The sequence below is a fragment of the Typha latifolia genome, chromosome 5, assembly GCF_019914945.1.
Source record: "Typha latifolia isolate L0001 chromosome 5, TyphaL0001v2, whole genome shotgun sequence".
Taxonomy (NCBI): Eukaryota; Viridiplantae; Streptophyta; class Magnoliopsida; order Poales; family Typhaceae; genus Typha; species Typha latifolia.
In genome coordinates, this window is record NC_133090.1 from 1,576,390 (window position 1) to 1,597,718 (window position 21,329).

A 21,329-nucleotide genomic window follows, 5' to 3' on the forward strand; every position below is an offset into this window, starting at 1 on the left:
ACATGCCATCCTTGCGATTGGCACACCGTGGACATGCCATCCTTGCGAGGAAGAGGAAGGTAATCACGGTCATCATTTTTTTCAGCCATTTCTTTGTCTAGGGAGAGGAATTTATAAGGAGAGAAATAAGTTTTTTGGTCGTAAATTGAGGAGATAAAAAATAATTGTAAAGAGGAGATTTCGGCTTTGTTTGCTTTTGAGTTTGAGTTTAGGAACCCTTTAAATTGGTTCAGGGATTCCTAAATTAATTTAGTAACTAAATATTTTTTTGATCCTTTTCCTATCTAATCAAGTTTATTTTTTAAAGAATTAAGACTAATTGAGTTTGGTACTTAGTCTCAAACAAACAATATAACAGCATGTGTAACAGTATGTGTTTGAGGTTGTAATGGAATGGCGGGAAGAAGTATACGGAATTTGAATGGAAGTTAGTTGGCCGAGTCATAACGGTTTACCCGCTCTTGAACCCGACCAGTAAAAATCCGGACCCTTTTAGTTTTCCAACGGGGTTATGGATTTTGGTTTTTTTATTTTTCGACAAACCCTAGAGAGGAGAGAGAGAGAGAGAGAGAGTGATGGGGAAGCGGATGAGACGAGGAAGAGGAGGGCGGTCGCCGTCGTCGGCGTTCTACTCTGTCCTCCTCCGCCGACGGATCTGCGAGGCTGGACTCGGAGGTTCCTTCGACGCCGACGCTGTGGCTAATCAGCTCCGGTCTCAGTTCCCTGAGTACCAACGCGTCAAGCTCCAGCCGTTTGGCGTCCGCGTTAAGGAAACCCTGGATGATCTCCGCCGTCAGTCTGCTTCTGGAGGCAGCGACGACAGTGAGGACGACGACGGCAGCGGCGGGAGGGGAGACGGGTCACGGAAGATTCTGAGCCGCTCCGATCTCTCCGAGCAGCGGCTCCTCCGCGCCGAGTCCGAGCACCTACGCCGCAGGAAACGGAATCAGCAAGAATCGTCGGATGATTCGACATCGACATCCGATGATGCCATCTTCGAAGCCAAGGTTGAGCCGGAGTTCGACCTAATGAAATCCATGCTTAGGGATAGTTACAACAAGAAATCAGCACTTAATTCGAAGAGCAGGAAGGAGGATGATAACATGGAGATTGAGGTGGCACAGGACAAGCCGAGGAGGATGGAGACAGCTGATGGGAGTGGGGTCGAGACCCCAGTGGTTGAGAAGTCGAGAAAAGGTGGCAGATTTGTTGAGGTGGATGATAGAGAGGAGGGGAAGGCGGGGCCGAAGTTTCGAGATCTAGGTGGGATGAAAGGCGTAATCGAGGAGTTGATGATGGATGTAATTGTGCCTTTGTGCTATCCACAACTGCCTAGATGGCTTGGCGTGAGGCCGACAGCAGGGATACTGCTTCATGGGCCACCAGGGTGTGGGAAGACGACACTTGCCCATGCGATTGCGAATGAGACTGGTGTGCCCTTCTATAAGATATCTGCTCCTGAAGTGGTATCTGGGGTTTCCGGTAAGATTTGGGGGTTTTTTTTATTTGCTTTTATATGCATATGTTGATCAAGTTAGGTAAGCTCATATTTTCTTCTTATTTTGTGAGTGAGGGGAAACATTTAATGATCATATGAACATGTAGTAGCTCTTGTTAGTGTTCTGAAATTGATAGACATAGTGAGCATTATAGGATTTTAGTAGTGGTGAGGTTAGACATGGTCTGAAGTTTCATCTGAGATGGAATGGCCGAAACTTAGTAAAACCTATAGTCAGGGATGGTGTTGCAACATAAGCTAACTTGCTGGAACAACAGCTATATTTGAACAGGTTGAAATTCAGAAGAAAAAAAAAAGCAATATTGTTATGCTTTATGGCTTGTTAGCTTTAAATTTATTAAGGCTGGATGCCACCCTAGCTAATTACTTATTTTGGAAATTCCGGGGTTCAAGCTCTAGAGATAAAGTAGTTTTCGTTCTCACTCTTCATTCCAAATGACTTGCCTTAAAGAAGTAAAATGCATGAAACACTGTTTCTCTTATGTACGATATCTGAAAGTAGTGTTCTTTAATCATCAGGGACTATCTAAAAAAAAAAATCCTTTTTTCTTTTTAGTTACTACGTTTATGTTTTCCCTATGCTCTCTAATTTGAATATAATGAGAGTTGATTATCTTATCTAATATTCATTGGTTATTGTTCTTGAAATATTTCCCGCTTGCATCATGTTTTAGCACATTATTAATTTGTTAGTCCATTCAGCATATCTTAGAAGAACTCCATTGATGATTATTATCTTTTGAATGACTACTAAGGTGCTTCTGAAGAAAATATACGAGACCTTTTCAAGAAGGCATATCGTACTGCTCCATCAATTGTCTTTATTGATGAGATTGATGCCATTGCATCCAAGAGGGAGAACTTGCAGAGGGAGATGGAACGCCGAATAGTCACACAATTAATGACTTGCATGGATGAGTTCCACCAAACAGTTGGATCAAGTGATGCTAATTTAAATTCAGAAACATCTGAAGACAAACCTGGATATGTTCTTGTAATTGGAGCTACGAACAGACCTGATGCGGTGGACCAAGCATTGCGAAGACCTGGGAGGTTTGACCGTGAGATAGCTTTGGGTGTCCCTGATGAGAATGCACGGGTTGAGATCCTATCTATGCTTACTCGGAACCTTAGGCTTGAGGGTCATTTCAACCTCTTCAAAATAGCGAGATCTACGCCAGGTTTTGTTGGAGCTGATCTGAAAGCTTTGGTGAATAAAGCAGGAAATCTGGCAATGAAGAGAATAATAGATAAGAGGAAATGCCAACTTTCTCATGAGCTGGTAGGAGAAAACACAGAAGATTGGTGGAGGCAGCCTTGGAATGCCGGTGAAATGGAGAGCCTTAGTATTACCATGGGTGATTTTGAGGTAATCTATAAAAAAAACTAACTTTTATTATATGCTCAATTTTGCCCTTTCTATTCCATTTATTTCCTCAAATTTGTAGCTTTCTTTCGTATACTCATGAATTTTAGAAATACTAAAATAGGGTCAATTTCCTATAATGTAAAAGCAACAGTCTTCTCTTTCCACATTAGCCTTCTCCTTACTGTGCTTGGATATATCCTTGAGATATTGCAAACTTGATCAATGGGAGCAGTTAATTTCTGTATATGGGTATAGGAAACATATAATTCAATTTTTTTTTTCCTTGTGGCTGTAGGAAGCAGCTAAAATGGTTCAACCATCTTTGAGAAGAGAAGGATTTTCCTCTATACCTAATGTTACATGGGATGATGTTGGTGGTCTTAATTCATTAAGGAAAGTATTTGATCGTTACATTGTTCAGCGAATCAAGAACCCTGAAGATTACGAGGTACTTTATCTCTCTTTTTGTTCTCTCTGACATTTATAATTTGATAATTTATTGCACAAATCTTAATTTATATATTGAATGGATTGGGAATCCCCTATAGTTGTAGACATTTTACCTTTTGATATTCCCAGTTGGATCCTGAATTTTGAGCAAAACTGAGTTACATAGGTTTCTTTGCCGCCTATTATGATTGCAGCTTCTCTCTGTTTTTCCTCATATTCCCTTTCGGTTAGTCCTTTATCTTTTAATCCTTTTATTGTTGGTTCATTGTCTCTTACAACTGTAACACTAAACAATGCAACACCTTGCCTTCTGATTTGCATAAAAAATGTTGATACTCATTTTTTTTCTTATTTGTTCATGGAATATGAAGTTTGATATACAATTAGTCCAAAACAATATTCGTAGCCTCCAATCATATAGGTCAAAGTCGGAATATATATAATAAACTCCAGCCAGAGCACTAAACCTGAATAATTTTGAACATGGATCTCTACATTCTTTTTTTTTTTCCAAGTAAACATCATTTGTGAAAAGTGATTGCAAGTTGACCCTGTTGCATATGGCCTTCAAAATGATTGATAGAGCTGCAATAAATATTGCTTTTGTCTAGTTATTTGTACTAACACAGTTAATGTAGGTTTCACATATGAATGGTTCACATGATCTGTTGTTTTCATATTTATTTCTTTAATGCATTATTAACATGGTCCTCCAGGAATTTGGAGTAAATTTGGAGGCTGGATTTTTGCTATATGGGCCTCCAGGTTGTGGCAAAACATTGATAGCAAAAGCTGTAGCAAATGAAGCAGGGGCTAATTTTATACATATTAAGGTAAGCTTTATCACCATCTTTATTTCTTAACTATAATGGTATCTTTTCACTTCGAATGCATTATTTGCCTGTTTAAGGTAGATAAAAGTGTTGAACTTGTTTTTATATTGACTCTTTATTTCTTGATCTCTAGGGGCCTGAATTGTTGAATAAGTATGTTGGTGAGAGCGAATCAGAAGTAAGGAAAATATTTACCCGTGCGCGAACTAACTCTCCCTGCGTACTGTTCTTTGATGAGGTATAAAGTTATCATTTTTATGGCCTGTTCACTTAATAGCTAGTAATATAGTTGCTTGGGTTCAATACATGTTTGGTTAATGTGTCATATTTGTCAACTAACTAGAAGATGGGCTACAAGGGCATGGCAGAAAGTTTTTACCTTGTTAGTTTATTTATCTATTATTATTTGCTTTGTGCACCTTATGATTTTCTAACGCAAGAGCCATGCTTCCTTCAGCTGCGTATGTATGTGTTTCTCTTAAGACAGTTTTGTACCAATACTGGGGATTCCCTTGATTGGCAACTTGCTTGATTAATTATAGTGCAACTTGCTTGATTAAATTTTAGTGCTTTTCATATGGTGCATCAATGTTATAATGCTGCATTTTTTGTTTAATCTTGTGAAGAACTGGTTTCGCTTACCTTGCTGTTCGTTTTGTTGACCAGACACTAGATTAACTGTTTGCATACTATGGTCGCTGGCTTTGGTATTTTCTCAAAGCTTGGTATTGTAGATATCCTAGCCAATTTTGATCCTATTTTTGCTCTTTCAGATTCTTGCTTTGCTATTTCTCATGAGAGAAATTATTGACATGTATCAACTGCATTGAAGATACGTCTCTTTTAGTATCTAAGCTATTGAAAATCAACTCTCCTTTGTTCCTATTAGTTAGACCAAGTGTTCAATGAAAGAAAATTCAATCATACTGCTACTGCTGGAAGTAGGTTTATTTTGAGTTTTTATTTTTTTTACATACTTGTGACAGGTAGATGCTTTAACAACAAAGAGGGGCAAAGAAGGAGGATGGGTTGTTGAGCGTCTCCTGAACCAGGTTAGATGTGACTAGATGCTCTTTTGTTGCATGCCTTTAATACAGTTCAGTAATTGCTTTCTTTTTCCTCTTCTAACCCTATCCAAAGTCAGGTAGGGTGGAAAAGCTTAACTGCCTAGATTTAAATGTCCAAGTCTGACATCTTTTATGTGCAGCTACTCATTGAGCTTGATGGTGCTGATCAGCGGCAAGGTGTTTATGTTATTGGAGCTACAAACAGGTTGGCATATTCTGCTTCACTTGTTTTGTACTCCCAGTTGCATCTTCCAGTTTAAAATTTGATCTAATACATCTTGGATGCAGAATAGAGGTGATGGATCCTGCTGTCTTACGACCAGGCAGATTTGGGAAAGTCCTTTTTGTACCTTTACCTGGAGCTAATGAACGTGAATCAATTATGAAAGCACATGCTCGTAATAAGCCAATTGCAGCTGATGTAGATTGGGACAGTTTAGCACATAGGGTCGAGTGTGAGAATCTTACAGGGGCTGATTTGGCTGCTCTGGTATGCCACCTCCACCCACCCCCCTCTCCCTTTCTATTTGCATTGTTTTTCTTTCCCTTTTTGTGGGTTTTCTTCTTTCTTCATACACATGTTTAACAGCTGTTTCCTTTTCAGATGAATGAAGCTGCCATGGCTGCATTGGAGGAAAAGCTGGATTTCGCTGAGAAAGGGATGTCAAGTAACTTTCCATGTCTTATCAAGACAATGCATTTTGAGCGAGCTTTGGCAAATATAAAACCATCGGTGTCAGAAAAGGTATTGATAAAATATTTTTGCTTATGCTGCTGCATCTATTTTGCCCTTGACAACCTTATATCTGTTGGAGTTTTATTGGGATGTTTTGTATGTTCACATAATTGGAGTGATCTGTCTTCTGATATTGCTGTATATCTAAAATTGCATATTCATTTTATCAAGTAAAAGATTGCTTCCCAGCATTGATGGTGCATGTATTTGTCTTAGTAGCAAATATTTCCTTGTATTTGTCACGTTGTATCTGATTCCGACTTATTTGGACTTCTTAAAGAAAATTCTTCTTTTCCTACCCTTTTCTGCACATTTGAATTTTTTGTAGTATTAGTATCTGCCAGTCTCCTATGATCTTAAAGGCAAACTCCCCAAAAATAAAAGTTATAGTTGTCGTTCCAGCATGTTGCCCAGTTGCATATGAACAAACTGCTTGCAATACCTCTTGCTTTACCTCTTTGAATACATTAATACAAATCCATGTTTGAAAGTTATTGTGGACTTCTAGCCATTTAAAAAATAATTATACTCTTGTTAAGCGGTACTTATGAATTTCATTTCTTTTTCATGACACAGCAAAGAAGCTACTACAGCGCCATATCTCAAAAGTTCAGAGCTTCTTGACAAACCTGAATGCTATCTACGGCCATTGCTGGCCATTCCTTCTATTAAGAACTTCGGCACCACGAGAAATATTCCACTTTCGAAACTGTCACAAGGACGGCACTTCTATGACATCTTTTAGAATGGGCTCCTGGCTTCAGGTGGAAAGATACGAGGAAGAAACTGTATTTTGGTGTAAATTACTTATGTTTAAGTGATCTTTTGTAGGGCATCGTGTCCTGCGGCAATTTTGTGAAGATCAGAAGGGTTTGCCGAATCAAATGAAAAAAGATATGTTCTTTTCTTAAATATATGACAAGTTGAGAATAATAGAGATGTAGATATTTGAATGGGTATTATGTTGACCGGGGATAACAATGCCCAATTTGGCATCCTCACTTACAATTAACTGGAGAAGGTGCAAAATCTATATGTTATAGTTTTGATTAGGCCTAATATTCATCCCATTTTCTTTGGCTGATGATTGAATATGGAACCTTTACTCCATATTAGATCATGATTAGTTCTCAAATTATCTTGATAAAATAGTTTACCCTGGCCTGTCGCTATTTTCGATATAATTTTTGTGTAGGAATTAAGATACCTAATACTCCCACATACTTAATAATATAACTAAAATCCTTGTTAAAACTCATCACTATTTATAAAGATTGACGGTTAGTAGCAAGAAAATTTTATTAAACGTAATCCTCATCAATTCAATGACAGTTAACTGCATATTGCAGATTTTTGGCTATTGGAACAAACAATGATCACTCTCCTGCCAGAAAAGGGAGGAAAAAAGAGGAGGACTGCATATACTGATCTCCAATTGTTTTGTGCGAATTCTACTATATTTCTTTGAATTTTTTTTCCTCTACTGATCATTAGCAAACTTAGCTTCTGATTTCTCCACCTCTTCCAGTGCCATCCAAAGTTTTGGATCTTCATAATCTTTTATGAGAAATGTTGCTCCAGCTTCCATCAGGGACTTCTCACGGCCTCGTGCTACAACTCCGATCACTGGCATCGCAGCAGCAACACCAGCTTTTATTCCTGTCACAGAATCCTAAAGAGAATATACAAAAAAATACAAACAAGAATAAGCAAACTTTGCTAGGGGAGAAAAAGAAAATCAAAGAATGAATCAGATTTGTAAGTAAGATGAACAACCTCGAAGACGAGAGTGTGATCAGGAGATGCATTTAGCTCCTTGAGGGCCCTCAGATATGGATCTGGGAATGGCTTAGCCCTCTCGCATTCATCGCCTGCTATTATCACCTGGAAGAAATCAGACAGGCCTAGAATTGAAATCATAAGCTCAGCATTAGATCTCGGAGCATTAGTAACTGCTGCTCGCTTCAATCCCCGGTCGCTGATCCATTTGCATAGCTTGCTGAGACCATTTACTCCCTTGAGCTGTTCAGATGCCAATCTGTAGGTTTGGAATTGTCATGCATAATGAACATAAAAGTTTTACTATCTTCAGACTGATGGCAAGAACATACATACCTACAGAACAAAGCTTCCTTGTCATCGAAGAATTTTGCGATTTTCTCAGCATCCCAGTCAGGAAATAAGATGCGGCCAACGTCTTCGTTGGTCTTGCCGGCTATGTTCTTGATGCCAAACTCCTCAGTTATAGGGACGCCATCATTGAAACCAATCTGCCAACAGTAAGTTTCTCTGTCAGACTTCCAATTTTCAGCCATCAGTATTGTGATCACTCTAGATTTCAATGATAGATAAATTTTAATTACCTTCTGAAGTAGTTCGCGATAAGCGAAGTAATGAAAAGGATCGGAATCGCATAAGGTTCCATCAATATCAAACAGAACTGCTTCTAGAGGAGCAATCTTAGAGAGAGAACTGCACAGAGTTCAGATCACAAGTCAATATGTTCTTCAAGAAACAATCAGACGAGTATTTGATTAATCGGCGAAAGATTTGTCTAGCAAATTTAGGCACCTCAGACCCCATAGAAATCATTAAAGGACATAGTTCTCTGTTACATCATTAGGTAGAGCATCACCATAGAAAGAAAAGTACAATTCAACTACTCATCACATTGTTCTCAAATCTCAATACAACAATTCAATATAAATAAATTCATCTAAGGATAAGCCAAACCGAAGCTAATCCACAACATAGAAGGAGATATAGAAGGAGAGCTAACATCACAGTAGCAAATAGATAGCTTGATGAGATTAAATGGCTCTAAATTACCTTTCCATGGCTGGGTAGTCTGATAAGAGATGGCGTTTCCCTTTGCCTCCTTTTGCTTTCTCTTCTTCCTTCCCCCAAATCCGAAGAGGCCGGTAATGATTAAATATGGGTGGGGATGAGTGGAAGAAGACCGAGATCGAGGAGTTGTTGGTAGTAGGTGGAGAAAGAAGATTCTTTGACATGTTCGGACACTACTCTTGGTTTGACTTTGGCCTACTCTTTGCCAACAGTCAACACGCGGTCCTCTTTTCCGTCCCCGAATTGCACACTAAGGAATGTACTAACTAAGGTGAGTTTTATTGACATAAATGGAAAAATTGTCATCTAAGTGGGTACTCATAAATAAAAAAGTATTGCATATACATATAATAATTAGTGGTATTCATATGGACTAAAAGTCACCTATTTATGAAAATAAATTTTTAACTCGTATATTATGAAAGTATAACCTCTGGTGGTGTACGAGAGTTATATTGGTCAAAAACACCTCCATATCCTTAAATGAAATGGAAAACATATGTAAGTTTCTTAGTTCTAATTCTTGATTGTAAGATGCGTAAAATTTGGAGAGTTTTTAACTACATTAATCCTTTTTTTAAATTTTAATGTTGACAAATTCTAGGTCTGTCTTGATTCAGCTAAATCTGTCTTTTTTTTTTATCGAACATAAAATGTTGAAAAGATAAACGATTTATATATTAGAATAAGATATTAAACCGGTTACCGTCTCCTGTTTTTTTTAGATGAAATATTGATAAGTTTAGTATTTTATTGACAACTATAGTAAAACAAATATCTTTTAATATTAAGTTTGGAGTGTGATCTATAAATTTTGGGAAAAAACTAGCTCTGTCAAAAACTCAGAAAACCTGGTGCAAGAGAAAAAGGGGATCAAAGCCATCAGATAGGAAATAGCTAGGTTAGGTGAGTTGGGGTAGTTGACTGGGTAGTAATTTTGGTAAGAATGGAGAAGAGTGGAAGAGACCAATGGCAATGGAAGAGAAGTAGGAGTTATTTATTAATAAAATTCTTCCTAACAGCTACTCTTATTCCAGGAATAAGTGAGGTGAGTGGAGTTATTCGCAATTCAAGGGACATTATTCTCCTTCTCTCTGGTGTAACCGGTGACTTATTTTGACTCCTTCTAATCCTTTTCCCGTATTACTATGCCATCCCATATTCACATATCTCACCTCCAATTACCTAATAAAATTTATAACCAAATTTTGAGTTTGAAATCTATGATCTATGTCAAGGATTATCTCTAAATGATCAACTTTTACTTAGAGAGATAAAAGATTAAACTTGTGAGTAATTTAAGCCTTTTCTTTTGGTATTTGCGAGAATAATTCACAAATTATATTGATCGTTTTGCAAGTATTAAACTCGTAATCTTAACTAATGGCAGAAACTAAATTAAACATAATTTTCTTTTCTGGCACATTTGGTAGTTTTGTTTGCTTGTTAATAATCAATCACATGTATTAATAATTATCATTCAGACCTTCCCCTCCCCCCCTGAAATTAACAATTAGTTGTGTTGCTAAATTCATTAGTAAGCCTTTCACCCAAACTGTACTAAATTTACAATTAGTTGTGTTGCTAAAATATTAAAGTATTCTTTTCACCTTCAAATTTCTTAACAAATAAGTTATTTGATTTCTCGTATTCAATCAATGCATAGTTACAGGGAAAAAGGTATTAACCATAGTAAGATTCATCGTATCGTTCAATTTCCATGAAATCTTTTGTGTGTATCCACATATGACCGCCTGAAACATAATCATCAAAGAGTTCCCTCTTCTGCTACTGCTCTGCTGTAATCTTTCTCTGCCCCTCTTTATTCAAAACGGATGAAGAAAGTAATCAACTCACTTGGCTTCAAGTTTATCTAGCTCTTGCAGTTGGCATCCGAACTTTGTATCGTTTAATCCTGTGTGAATAAGGTAGTCAGCAAAATTTTCTCATCAGATAAAGGTCCACCTGACATATAGTTGGACCTACTCCAGAGCATTTAGGGAAGGATCAAGAGATGGTTTATCTCCAAGAAATCCTTGAAAACGTCAGAAATGCCGAGAATCAAAGCACAAGATCATCATTGACAATTGGAGCATCCACAGCATGATTCAATCATCGAATGCGCCCCCATTTGTATAACTTGCGGAGATCATTTACTAATTCCAACAGCTGAGATGTCAAAAAGATAAAGAGCATAACAATCCTTCAATATCAATTATGTCATGAACATAGCGAAGCATTAACTCAAAGGGAATGGTGATTATATGTATACCTCTGATACATAGCTTCCTTGCACACTAATTGCTCATTCCAGCAATGTTGTCAATGAAACAGATGACAATGATTTGAGTGCACAATATAGTGGGATAGAGACACCACCTTTTACCCGAGCGCTGCAACCCTTTTAACAACGTCTATCATGCACACCCACTCACCTGGGCTATTCTGTCTCCATGAATACCTAAACAACTTCCATCGTTGCCATGTAAACTCTGTATTTTCAAGAACATACATTGCAGACTCCACAATCTCAGGCCAAGCTTGCATCATCAAAATTGCTGCTGAAAGCAACACATAATAGCTCAATAACCTTTTGTTGATTGCATGAGCAATTTCCAACAAATGTGCAAAAAAAATCATGCAATCAGTCAGGCTGTGCATCTTATGGTACTTTGCCTCCTGTTGTGCCCCCAATAGGGAACCTTTAAGCGGGCACCCATCTCACTCAACAGAAAGAAGACCATGTTCTCCTTGCATTCCAAGATGTTTGCTTCCATAACATGATGTGAGTTGGACTCATCTGCACCAACTAGGCTAGCCCCTGCGTCCTTTTGTAGTCCATTATCCTTGATCATCTCCCTCACCTTCTCCACATCATTCCATCTACCTTCTGTAGCATATAAGTTAGACAGTAACACATATGCCCCAACATCAGTAGGATTCATGTCAATCAGCTTCCTGGCCACAAACTCTCCAAGCTTCCGATCACACTGATTCCTAGAAGCTGACAACAGAGCACCCCACAGGGCTGGAGATCCTTTTGAAGAGAGTCCCTTCATGAGGTTATCTGAATCTTTGAACAATCCAGCACGACCCAGAAGGTCCATCATACAACCAAAGTGCTCCACCTTAGGCTCAATGTTATAGAAACGAATCATCCTATCAAAACACCACCACCCTTCCAACACCATCCCACCATGAGCACATGAACTCAGAATGCAAACAAAGGTTGTCTCATTAGGCCTTGGTCCCTTCTTCTCCATCTCCATGAACACCTCAAGTGCCTTCCCAGCTTGGCCATGTAAACCATACCCAATGATCAAAGAATTCCAAGAGGCAACATTTCGTTCCACCATCGAGTCAAAGACTTCCCTTGCCAACTCCATGACACCACACTTGGCATACATCGTCAAGAGCACAGTTGATAGCAATACATCAGACTCGATACACCTATACCTATCTCTGATCAAATAATGGACCCACTTTCCTCTATCTAGCTCACCTAAACCTGCACATGCTGTCAAGACACTAACGAAGGTTGCTTCATTTGGCTTCACATCTCCCACCGCTGTCATACCATCAAACAATCTCAAGCACTCTCTATAGTCCTTCACCCGAGCATAAAGTGCCAACATGATATTCCAAGAAATCAAACTCCTCTCCGGCATCTTATCAAAAAGATCCTGAGCAGCCCCGACATTTTTGACCCTTGCATACCCATCGATCATCGAATTCCAGGAGACTACATCCCTCCCGACCATCATCTCAAACAATTCCTTGGCAGCATCCATATCCCCAACACCAGCATGTCCGGCAATTATCGCATTCCAACTGATTACATCCCTCTCAGGCATTTCGTTGAACAACTCCCGAGCAGAGCCCAACATGCCGTTCTTCACATACCCATCAAGCATCGAGTTCCATGTGACCAAATCCGACGCATACCCAGAATCAAACAACTTGAAAGCAGCACCCACATCACCGAAACAGCAGTACATATGGATGAAAGCGTTGCGGACGAAGAGATCAGGCTCAAGACCGGATTTTGCGGCATGGTTATGGAAGCTCTTGCCTTCCCGAGCAAGACCGAGGTCAGAAAATAGCTTGGCGAGGAGGGGGAAGGTGAAGTGGTTGGGGGGGATGAGGGAGGGGCGGGCCTCGAGGCGGAGGAAGGAGAGGGCAAGGTCGGGGCGTTGATGGGAGAGGAAGGAACGGAGAATGGTGTTGACGAGGAAGGGGTCAGGGGAGTCGACGAGTGAGAAGAGGGAGACGGCGAGATGGGTGGAGGCAAGGGAGGGGGAGAGGGAGAGGGGTTTGATAGCGCGGCCCGCGGCGAGGCAGTGGTGGGCGAGGCCGGTGACGAGGAGCAGGGCGAGGGATTGGAGGAATTGGGGGGAGGAGGTGTCGCCGGAGGAGGACTCGAGGGCGCGGAGGAGAGGGTGGCTAAGCTTTAATGGTGGTAGATCGCCAGAGACGGCGACGGAGGAGGAGGCGATGGCGGTGGAGGAAGAAGGCGGCTGTTTGCGGTGGTGGTGGCGGTGATGGGAGTTGGAATGTGTTGGAGGAACGGAGGGTGGAAGAAGTGATTTTTTCTGGTTGCGGAGAGAGAGGAGAAGGTGATCGAGGTAGCGAGAGGAGAGTCGTCTGAGCTTCGCGGCCATCAATGGAGTTTGTATTCTTCTCTCTCTCTCTTTCTATATATATATATATATATATATATATATATATATATATATATATATATATATATATATTAATTCGGTAAATTATAGCCTAAACCCTGAATTGTTTTAGAGATAAAGTGAGAATTGAAAAACACTAGATTCTCTGACAACCATTTTATTATTATTTTGGGAAAATAGAATAGTCATTTAACACTTTTTATTAGTATCTAGTGAGAAATATTAAATAGTTAAGAGAGTTTATAAAAAAAATTAAGAGAGCATATATAAAAATAAATTACAATTCAAGAGATCTAAGCATAATTAACTCTAAATTAAAATTTTTTTTTCTTTCGACTCCAAGTTCAATACCATATCACAAAGAAACCACAGTAAAAATAAAACTCAGTATTAAAAGGTAAACCCTAAAACTAATGGTACAGATTGCTAATTTCCCTTGCCATGTCCCTAAAATACTTCAATATCGAATTGCAATATACCATGCTCCTGGAATTAGAACCTGCAAGCGACTACTAAATTGCACATACAATTGTCTTATATCTGTGGAATTCTCTTAAACACTCCCAGGCCCCAGCACATTTCAACTTGCATGCTCCCCAGCCCTTCACAATGTTATTGCCACTTGAACTTGTCTTAATAGACACTAGCAACTAGCCATGTAAAAATCTCATCAGCTATTAATCAGAACCAACAACGAGAATTTGATCAGAAACATCAATTATCAAGATTTTGCAATCGAAATCCAAGCATCAGTTTTTTTACCTTAGAAGGATAAAATGAATGAAAGCTTAAATCAACCTGGATTAATGTCAGTTGAGAGTTATACTAATTCATAGAAGGCCATGTGATGTTTGATTTGTATATAAAAAAAATATATTCATAAATTAAAACTCTCTTAAATATATTTCACAATTAAATATTTACTAATGCATATTTTAGCTAAACATTGTATAAAATAAATTACGCGATAAATTATACACAAAACTTTATAAAAAAAACAAACAGTGTAATAACATTATCCACATTTTATAAATAAAATTTCTAGTACAATTAGCGTACTTATTCAATGTTAGTAACCAAACACAATTTTTTATATAAATTTATTCAAAGTTATTATTACATTTTTTTTACAATCAAACAGTAAAATATGAATAAAAATATAGATGTACCTAATTTATATTTAAGATGTGTGCATAAAATTATATTTAAAAATTTTTATACACAACTCAAATAAGGCCTAAAAGTCAAGATTTTAGATTCTCTACAATATATTGTTAGATTTTCAAAATCTGTCACCATGATGATGTATCTATTAGTGAAGACTAAAGTACATTTTTACAAGGAGATCGATAAAGTGATCAGACAATAAAGGTAAAAGTTTTCTCTCCTTTGTTTCCAAGGGAAAAATGAGTGCTGCCGCTAAAGTCCTACAGTGGATTCCTCACCGAGTCAAAGAACAAGGTAGAACATACTAAGCATAAGACTATCCCCTGATCACTGTTGTTGCTCATATATTTGCATGTAGGTTTCTGACAGAGCTACCATTTGAGGAAGAGTTTCCGTGACGTGGAGGTCCTGCATCTCATACCTAAAGAAGAATGTTCAAAGAGCTAATTAATATACTCAGATTTATACTAAAGATGATAATTTACATTTTCCCAAAATATAATAAGACGAATGAAAAATAAAATCAGCCAAGAAAAATACCATTGCTCTTCTGATTTCCGTTGCACAAATACTCTATAGCATCCTTCGCCAGGTTTTCCATCATGAACAATGTTTGCAATAAGATCATACTTTGAGCGAAGCTTCTCATTTTCCTTTTGTGTAGGTAATGGAATATAGTCCTTTAATTCCAGATTCTTCACAGGAAAATTAACTGACGAGAAAAAAAACCTATTAAACTCGGGAATCATAAATAAGAGAGCACCCTACTTGACTCATAATAAGAGAAACATGGCATACCAAGAGTAGGGTTCTTTTCTGTGAAGAAGTTGTTTTTTGTAAACCGTCGCATATGAAGAATGATATATTTTGGCAGTTTGGTCACCCGATACCGCATCCTCGCTATGCATGGCCGCACAACCTCTGTAATAGTCTCACCATCAAACTTCTTTAATATATTAAAAAGTGGAACCTGAATAAAAGAAACAAGATAATTCATTTTTCTCAATACAACAGAGTAAAAAACAGAACATAAAGAGAATTGATTATGACAGCACCAAACAGAAAATATTTGCCAGCCTAGTGATGGTAGTATATGAGCTTCTAAAACGAGAGACTATTCATACAGAATCTGATGTGCACATATTAACTAAACAAAGCAGGAGTTGCAGACTTCTAGAAGTTCCTTGAACTCCATATCTATCTGCTCTCTCCACAATAAGGTGAGACAAACTTCATAAGGTTATGCACTCAAAAACTTATTCCATCCCCACACAGACACCATATATATATATATATATATATATATATAGCCATTCATATAAACTGCTTCCTTTCATACCCTAAAGATCCTGTATATTCAAACTCCATATTTGTACATGAGAAATATTTGGATATTATTGACTATGAATTCTCTGACATCATCAACAAGGAAAAAGAAATGAAAACAAGAATAACTGATAGTAAGCATACTTAAGCATACTTAAGCATACCTGTGGAATAATATTTTTCTCCATAGCATCTTTGAAAAGAGGTGGAGGCGGCAAGTCAAGACCAAGCATTAGGAATGGCACTTTGGACGTTTCTGTGACAATATTGTCATTCGTTAATCCACCTTCTGTAACAGCTACATTGCTCTGCTCATCACCATTCTCTTTCTTCTCCATACCAGGTTTTCTATGGATCTCTTTAACAACTTCCAGTTCGCCCTGGCACATTCTATGTTTAATAATATAGTAAAAAGTAATGTAACAAAACTAATGAAAGGTATTTGGATGGAATTGAAAACCTGAAAACAGTCATGAATGATGCTCCTATTTTTCTTTTTTGAACTTCTCAGTTTTGCATGCATTGTATTCAAGAGCCAAGATATAAACTCCACTGGATCAGATTGTACACCAATTTGAAACCTCTTATCACTAGCCTTCATAACTGCCTGCAGAAACTCATGTGGACTGACCTGAAGACATGATAAAGTTGATGAAATATTGGCCACATGCATGACTATAGAAGGCCTGTAACAGTATTTTTATCAATTAACCAAGAACTAGAAAATCAACCTGTCCCTTGAAGTTCCTTGCGTGCCAAATCTTGCGAGTTAGTTCTCCAAAACGTTGCACAAGAGGGGACTTGCTATGTTGATAATTCTCTGGAATAAGAAAGAAGTTCCTTAATGGAGTAACTCTCATTAAGGATTGTATTGTGACGTTGACAAAATCAGTCTCCTTGATGTTATTAAGACCAACCTGAAACATGCAAAAAGAACTAATGATATATCTATCAGTTAGATTTTTCAGATGATTAGTGCCTCCAGTTAAAGCTGACAAAGTAGGAAGCAGCATACATACCTGCAGCAGTACCTTTATTTAATAAATTTTCAATAGTTAATTGAGGTTATTTATTTTGACATATATTTTTTTTCTCACCTCTAAGCAAAGAAAAAAGCTCTCGAGTAGATTCAAGAATTGGTAGTATAATCTTTTTACTATAGGGTTCCACAGTAAACTGATGGACTCAGTAAATCTATATATTCAAAAGCCAATCATGATATGAAGGACTTCAACTCACAGTTTCACACATACTCTAAAATATTTGCACAACTACAAGTAGATTTCAAAATCAATATTTACGAATAAAAGGTTAACCCTAATTGTATTCTGTGTAATGTATATATATATAATGAGTGCAAAGTTACCATTCCAGGGAGATAGTTGGAGCCATCGAGTGCTCTCGACCATTGCTTATTTTCATCGAGATGTAAAACTTGGTGTCTTGAGAATCTACATAATAAAAAAATTAATACAGTTAGCAAAGCCAACTAAACATGCGACTATGAATCAAGACAAAAATAGGGCACAAAAGATGGACAGTAAGAATATAATTTGGTAGAGGAGTATAAATCAAAGCAGGTAAGTGTCTCACAAATCACAGCATAAGAGGAGAAAGATATGAACGAATTTATCCTCGGGTTTGTATATTGGTTAGGTTCACAATACTCCAGCAACTAGTTTGAAAACCTAAAATGCCACAAACAAAAATGGTCCTGTTTGGATTATAAGGAAGATCAAAGGCCATTAAGAGTAAGAATCAATAATAGAAGTGACTCCACATTAGAGAATCCAAAACATCAAGTTTCAGAACAGTTCCCTTTTTAATTCACCCCCTCCCCACCCCACCCTACAAAACATAAAAACTACTTTCACTAATAAGCAGCGATGGATAGCTAATATAGATTCTCTTCAACTCGTCTCCTAAATGCTGATATACAGATCTTTATATCAAGTTATCAACAATTCATAAAAGGAAAAAGAAATAAAGGTATATCAAGCATAGAGCATGGATAAATGGTGGGCGTAACAAAAGACAATTAAAAAGTAAAAACAGAAAAGAATATCAAAAGAACAGCATTGAAACACAAACTCTGTAAGTTGTGAAACAGCATGAGAGAACATATACAGATTATTAAAGCATTATCACAAACAATAATACCTTGGATTTAAAACATGCCGAATATCATCTAGGGATGGATCATTTATTTCATATCCATCAGGAAGGCAATAAACTCTCTCTGTTTGAAGATTGATGTACACATGGTGGCCTGCTTCGAGACTGTGAGTATATGCATGAGATTTCAAACCTCTTCCTTGATAATACTTTCCACAAACTAAACATGCATATACATTCAAGTTTGATAGAGATATAGAGCAGAACTTCTCAAAATCAAAGTCCAAAACCTGCATGAGTAGATGAAAAAAGACTAATTAGACGAAAGAAGCTACAAGAGAGAATTTGCCTACTAGCCAACAGTCTATTTCAAAAGAACTACACATGGATTGCAAATTGTAAGAACTAAGAACAATTTCTATCATTTCCATGTCCTGTGTAGTTTCTGTGCTTATATGCAATAAAAACAAGGTCTCAGCAGTCGGAAATATTTAGTACTCAAATCAAGCATGCAAAGAAAACACCATTTAAGCAGCACTATTCAGCACAAGAAAACAATGAAAAATGAAAAACAATTTGACATAAGAAAAAAAAATTGTTTAGAGAAAATAGAAACTTAATATTGCTAGTATACTCAACCTAACAATCAACTGTGCATAAGAACTCATTAACAAAATATTGAGAAGAGCCAGGTTTGAGAAAACATGTTAGGCCTTGTTTAAAAAAGAGTTGAAATAGGAATAGCAAGTCCTGTTTATTATTATTAAAATGAGGGCTTTATTAATAACTATTCATATGTTTACTAGTATTCTAAAATAAAGATGTAACAATTACCTTTGATGTGATATAAAGTGAAAGAAAATATGAGAAAATTATATTTTATTTTTTATGAAATTACAATAAATATTTTTTAATTTAATATAAAGTAAATTAATAGGATAGATATCATGAGTAAATTAGTAATTGAGTTAATGTGTCGTATAAGATATAATTATGATAAATAGTATTTGTATGCATGAATATAGCTATTATAATGTTTAACTGTTATTCTAAAATAAAGATACTCCTAAAGTGAATGAGGGTTAGTGAACAAGCATTAACAAGCTAACTAGCTTCCTCTCATTCAACATAGAATTCACTATCTCTCTGGTAAATCAAACTTAAGTACTAGCTGTTATACCTATCATATTAAGAAAGCACCATTTAAAATGTAACACAGAATCATTTGTTTCTTAATGATAAAAGAAGTAGAACTCTGACTTGGTCAAAGATAAAAGTATAAAACCTCTCTTGCAGGACAGGAACATATCTCTATTATTTGCACAAATATTTCTATTGACTATCATGTAATACAGACATTACAGATTGACCATATAAAAATGCTAGCAGGTATATTATGTCAATTTTTATGTTCTAACTCATTACAATAAGATACACAAAAGAATAAAACCATTTATATAGAGAAAAACAGAAAATAACAATTAGAAACCTCAGAAGTCTGAGAAATTCAAATACTCCAAAGAACAACCGACAACATATTCCAAGAGAAGTTTCAAAGTTATAGCATGTCATTGCAAAACATCAATGCATATTTTGTCAAATATCTAGATCATATGAAAAGCACAAAGAAGTGACATAGAAACTAGTATAGAGCAACCAAAGAAAAAAATACAGCAAACTGCAAAAGAAGAATTAGAGAGCACGCAATTGGCACTAAAACGCTTTAATTCCCGTCCTTAATAGTGCAAAGCAACCAAAAAGCTTCTCGTCCTTAACAGAAAACCTTGCAGATACTTCGCCAAAAACATAACGAACTAAGAACAACGAAAAGGTTCCGATCCCCATTAAATACTGCTACTACACCACAATCTCCTAAATATTTATCCTGCGATATTGAGCTGTAGCATTGTACCAGCCCCCTAATAAAGCACACCAGCGACCATAACAGAATTACCACACAATCCTCAACCAAAACAATAACAGAAGACGAAAGTTCAGAATTTTCTTTCCCAAAAAAAAGAAAAAGAAAATTTGATTGATGAATCACCTGGCGATTAACCGTGTCGAGGTAAGGGCAATCCCTCCTCATCTCCACCTGCCTCTCCCTTCTCGAGCGTACCTTACTCTTCTCTTCTTCCTCATCCTCCTCCTCCTCCTCCTCTTCCTCTTCCTCTTCCTCTTCCTTCTCCTCTCCCCGGCCGTTCACTTGACTCGTTCTCCTCTGTTCTTCCTCATCCTCGTCCTCCTCGTCCTTGTAGTCTGCAAGCCCGAGGAGATAAGACCCCCCATTTGCCTCGCCGTCTTCGCCAGAGATCCGCTGCCTCTTCGTATGCTGATCTAAGAGGGATTCGTCTTCCACCTCGGATTCTTCCTGGGGTTTTCTCTTCATCGGCGTTTCCATCGTAAAAGGAAACCCTAGAGAGCGGAGGGAGAAAGAAGCTATTGCTTCGTTTCTGTAACCAACCCCCGGTTCTCCCCTGCAAATCGTCCAGCGAGGTACGGGCGAGAGCTTTTGGACAAAAATGGGTCTCCTCACAAATTTATTTACCCAAATTGTGATCATAATCCAGCTAAACTTAAATGATCCGATCTAGAGGTTTATCATGTTTTAATTAAATAAACTAGATTACAACAATTATATTTATATTAAATGATCTTATATATTCTTATTTTTGTTCGTATTTCTCATATGAACTACTAAAGAGATCAAGAGTTTTTGACTCAAAACTAGTGCAACAGTATAATTGCAGCCTTCTAATAGGTTAAAATATATATAAAAAATTTAGATTATTGTAAAGAAGATATGAAAATTCCGTACGATAAACTGACATAGTCATTTCAGAAACTCAAAATAAAAACTATAAGTCCACTAAATTTTAATTTCAAATTTTTTTATATAATAGTTTTAAAATCACTTTCCCATGTATATATAAATCTTATTATCTGTAAACTTTTTATATAGAGAACAATGGTTGAAAAAAAAATTTGTCGTCTAAGATAATAATTTTCTTAGCAATTTTTCAATGTATTAGAAAATTTAATTAGTCCACAAAAAATTATTAATTTAAGAAATAATTTGAACAATATCACTCAAGCTCGTTGTGAGATTAATATTATATATGCTACATCAAATATTAAGAAGTTCAATATTTTTATACTAACAAACAAACCTTTGGTAATAAATTTGGATAAATAAGTTTATGAATTTATGAGTGAAT

General features: G+C 37.0%; 4 protein-coding genes across 4 annotated transcripts; 1 reads left to right on the plus strand and 3 right to left on the minus strand.

Annotated features, from left to right (window-relative positions):
* The first annotated feature begins 511 nt into the window (after nucleotides 1-511).
* LOC140788662 (cell division control protein 48 homolog C-like) lies at nucleotides 512-6,886 on the plus strand. The gene is made up of 10 exons (XM_073138032.1): nucleotides 512-1,482; nucleotides 2,275-2,888; nucleotides 3,184-3,336; nucleotides 4,055-4,171; nucleotides 4,305-4,409; nucleotides 5,158-5,223; nucleotides 5,379-5,443; nucleotides 5,527-5,728; nucleotides 5,843-5,983; nucleotides 6,551-6,886. Exons 1-10 carry the CDS (start codon nucleotides 576-578, stop codon nucleotides 6,596-6,598), a joined length of 2,418 nt encoding a protein of 805 aa, XP_072994133.1. The 5' UTR covers nucleotides 512-575; the 3' UTR covers nucleotides 6,599-6,886.
* Nucleotides 6,887-7,255: 369 nt separating this feature from the next.
* LOC140788663 (haloacid dehalogenase-like hydrolase domain-containing protein Sgpp) lies at nucleotides 7,256-9,073 on the minus strand. The gene is made up of 5 exons (XM_073138033.1): nucleotides 8,804-9,073; nucleotides 8,338-8,446; nucleotides 8,090-8,244; nucleotides 7,751-8,012; nucleotides 7,256-7,646 (listed from the first exon to the last, which is right to left on the minus strand). The coding sequence occupies exons 1-5, from the start codon at nucleotides 8,983-8,985 to the stop codon at nucleotides 7,455-7,457; spliced, it is 900 nt and encodes a 299-aa protein (XP_072994134.1). The 5' UTR covers nucleotides 8,986-9,073; the 3' UTR covers nucleotides 7,256-7,454.
* A 1,365-nt stretch (nucleotides 9,074-10,438) lies between these two features.
* On the minus strand, nucleotides 10,439-13,496 carry LOC140788122 (pentatricopeptide repeat-containing protein At2g20540-like). Its single transcript, XM_073137252.1, has 2 exons — nucleotides 11,094-13,496; nucleotides 10,439-10,990 (listed from the first exon to the last, which is right to left on the minus strand). The coding sequence occupies exon 1, from the start codon at nucleotides 13,480-13,482 to the stop codon at nucleotides 11,470-11,472; it is 2,013 nt and encodes a 670-aa protein (XP_072993353.1). The 5' UTR covers nucleotides 13,483-13,496; the 3' UTR covers nucleotides 10,439-10,990; nucleotides 11,094-11,469.
* Nucleotides 13,497-14,737: 1,241 nt separating this feature from the next.
* LOC140789504 (uncharacterized) lies at nucleotides 14,738-20,657 on the minus strand. The gene is made up of 9 exons (XM_073139221.1): nucleotides 20,159-20,657; nucleotides 18,157-18,401; nucleotides 17,363-17,447; nucleotides 16,728-16,913; nucleotides 16,457-16,627; nucleotides 16,161-16,376; nucleotides 15,469-15,640; nucleotides 15,211-15,382; nucleotides 14,738-15,091 (listed from the first exon to the last, which is right to left on the minus strand). The coding sequence occupies exons 1-9, from the start codon at nucleotides 20,510-20,512 to the stop codon at nucleotides 14,998-15,000; spliced, it is 1,695 nt and encodes a 564-aa protein (XP_072995322.1). The 5' UTR covers nucleotides 20,513-20,657; the 3' UTR covers nucleotides 14,738-14,997.
* Nucleotides 20,658-21,329: the final 672 nt, after the last annotated feature.

Coding starts and splice junctions, on each gene's coding strand:
- LOC140788663 (XM_073138033.1), bottom strand. CDS start 8,985: ATGTCAAAGAATCTTCTTTCTCCACCTACTACCAACAACTCCTCGATC. Junction 8,245..8,337: donor ATCGCGAACTACTTCAGAAG/GTAATTAAAATT, acceptor TACTGTTGGCAG/ATTGGTTTCAATGATGGCGT. Junction 8,013..8,089: donor AAGGAAGCTTTGTTCTGTAG/GTATGTATGTTC, acceptor CCAAACCTACAG/ATTGGCATCTGAACAGCTCA.
- LOC140789504 (XM_073139221.1), bottom strand. CDS start 20,512: ATGGAAACGCCGATGAAGAGAAAACCCCAGGAAGAATCCGAGGTGGAA. Junction 17,448..18,156: donor CGGCATGTTTTAAATCCAAG/GTATTATTGTTT, acceptor TTTATTATGTAG/ATTCTCAAGACACCAAGTTT. Junction 15,641..16,160: donor AGAAAAATATTATTCCACAG/GTATGCTTAAGT, acceptor TCTTTTATTCAG/GTTCCACTTTTTAATATATT.
- LOC140788122 (XM_073137252.1), bottom strand. CDS start 13,482: ATGGCCGCGAAGCTCAGACGACTCTCCTCTCGCTACCTCGATCACCTT.
- LOC140788662 (XM_073138032.1), top strand. CDS start 576: ATGGGGAAGCGGATGAGACGAGGAAGAGGAGGGCGGTCGCCGTCGTCG. Junction 2,889..3,183: donor TTACCATGGGTGATTTTGAG/GTAATCTATAAA, acceptor TTGTGGCTGTAG/GAAGCAGCTAAAATGGTTCA. Junction 4,410..5,157: donor GCGTACTGTTCTTTGATGAG/GTATAAAGTTAT, acceptor TACTTGTGACAG/GTAGATGCTTTAACAACAAA.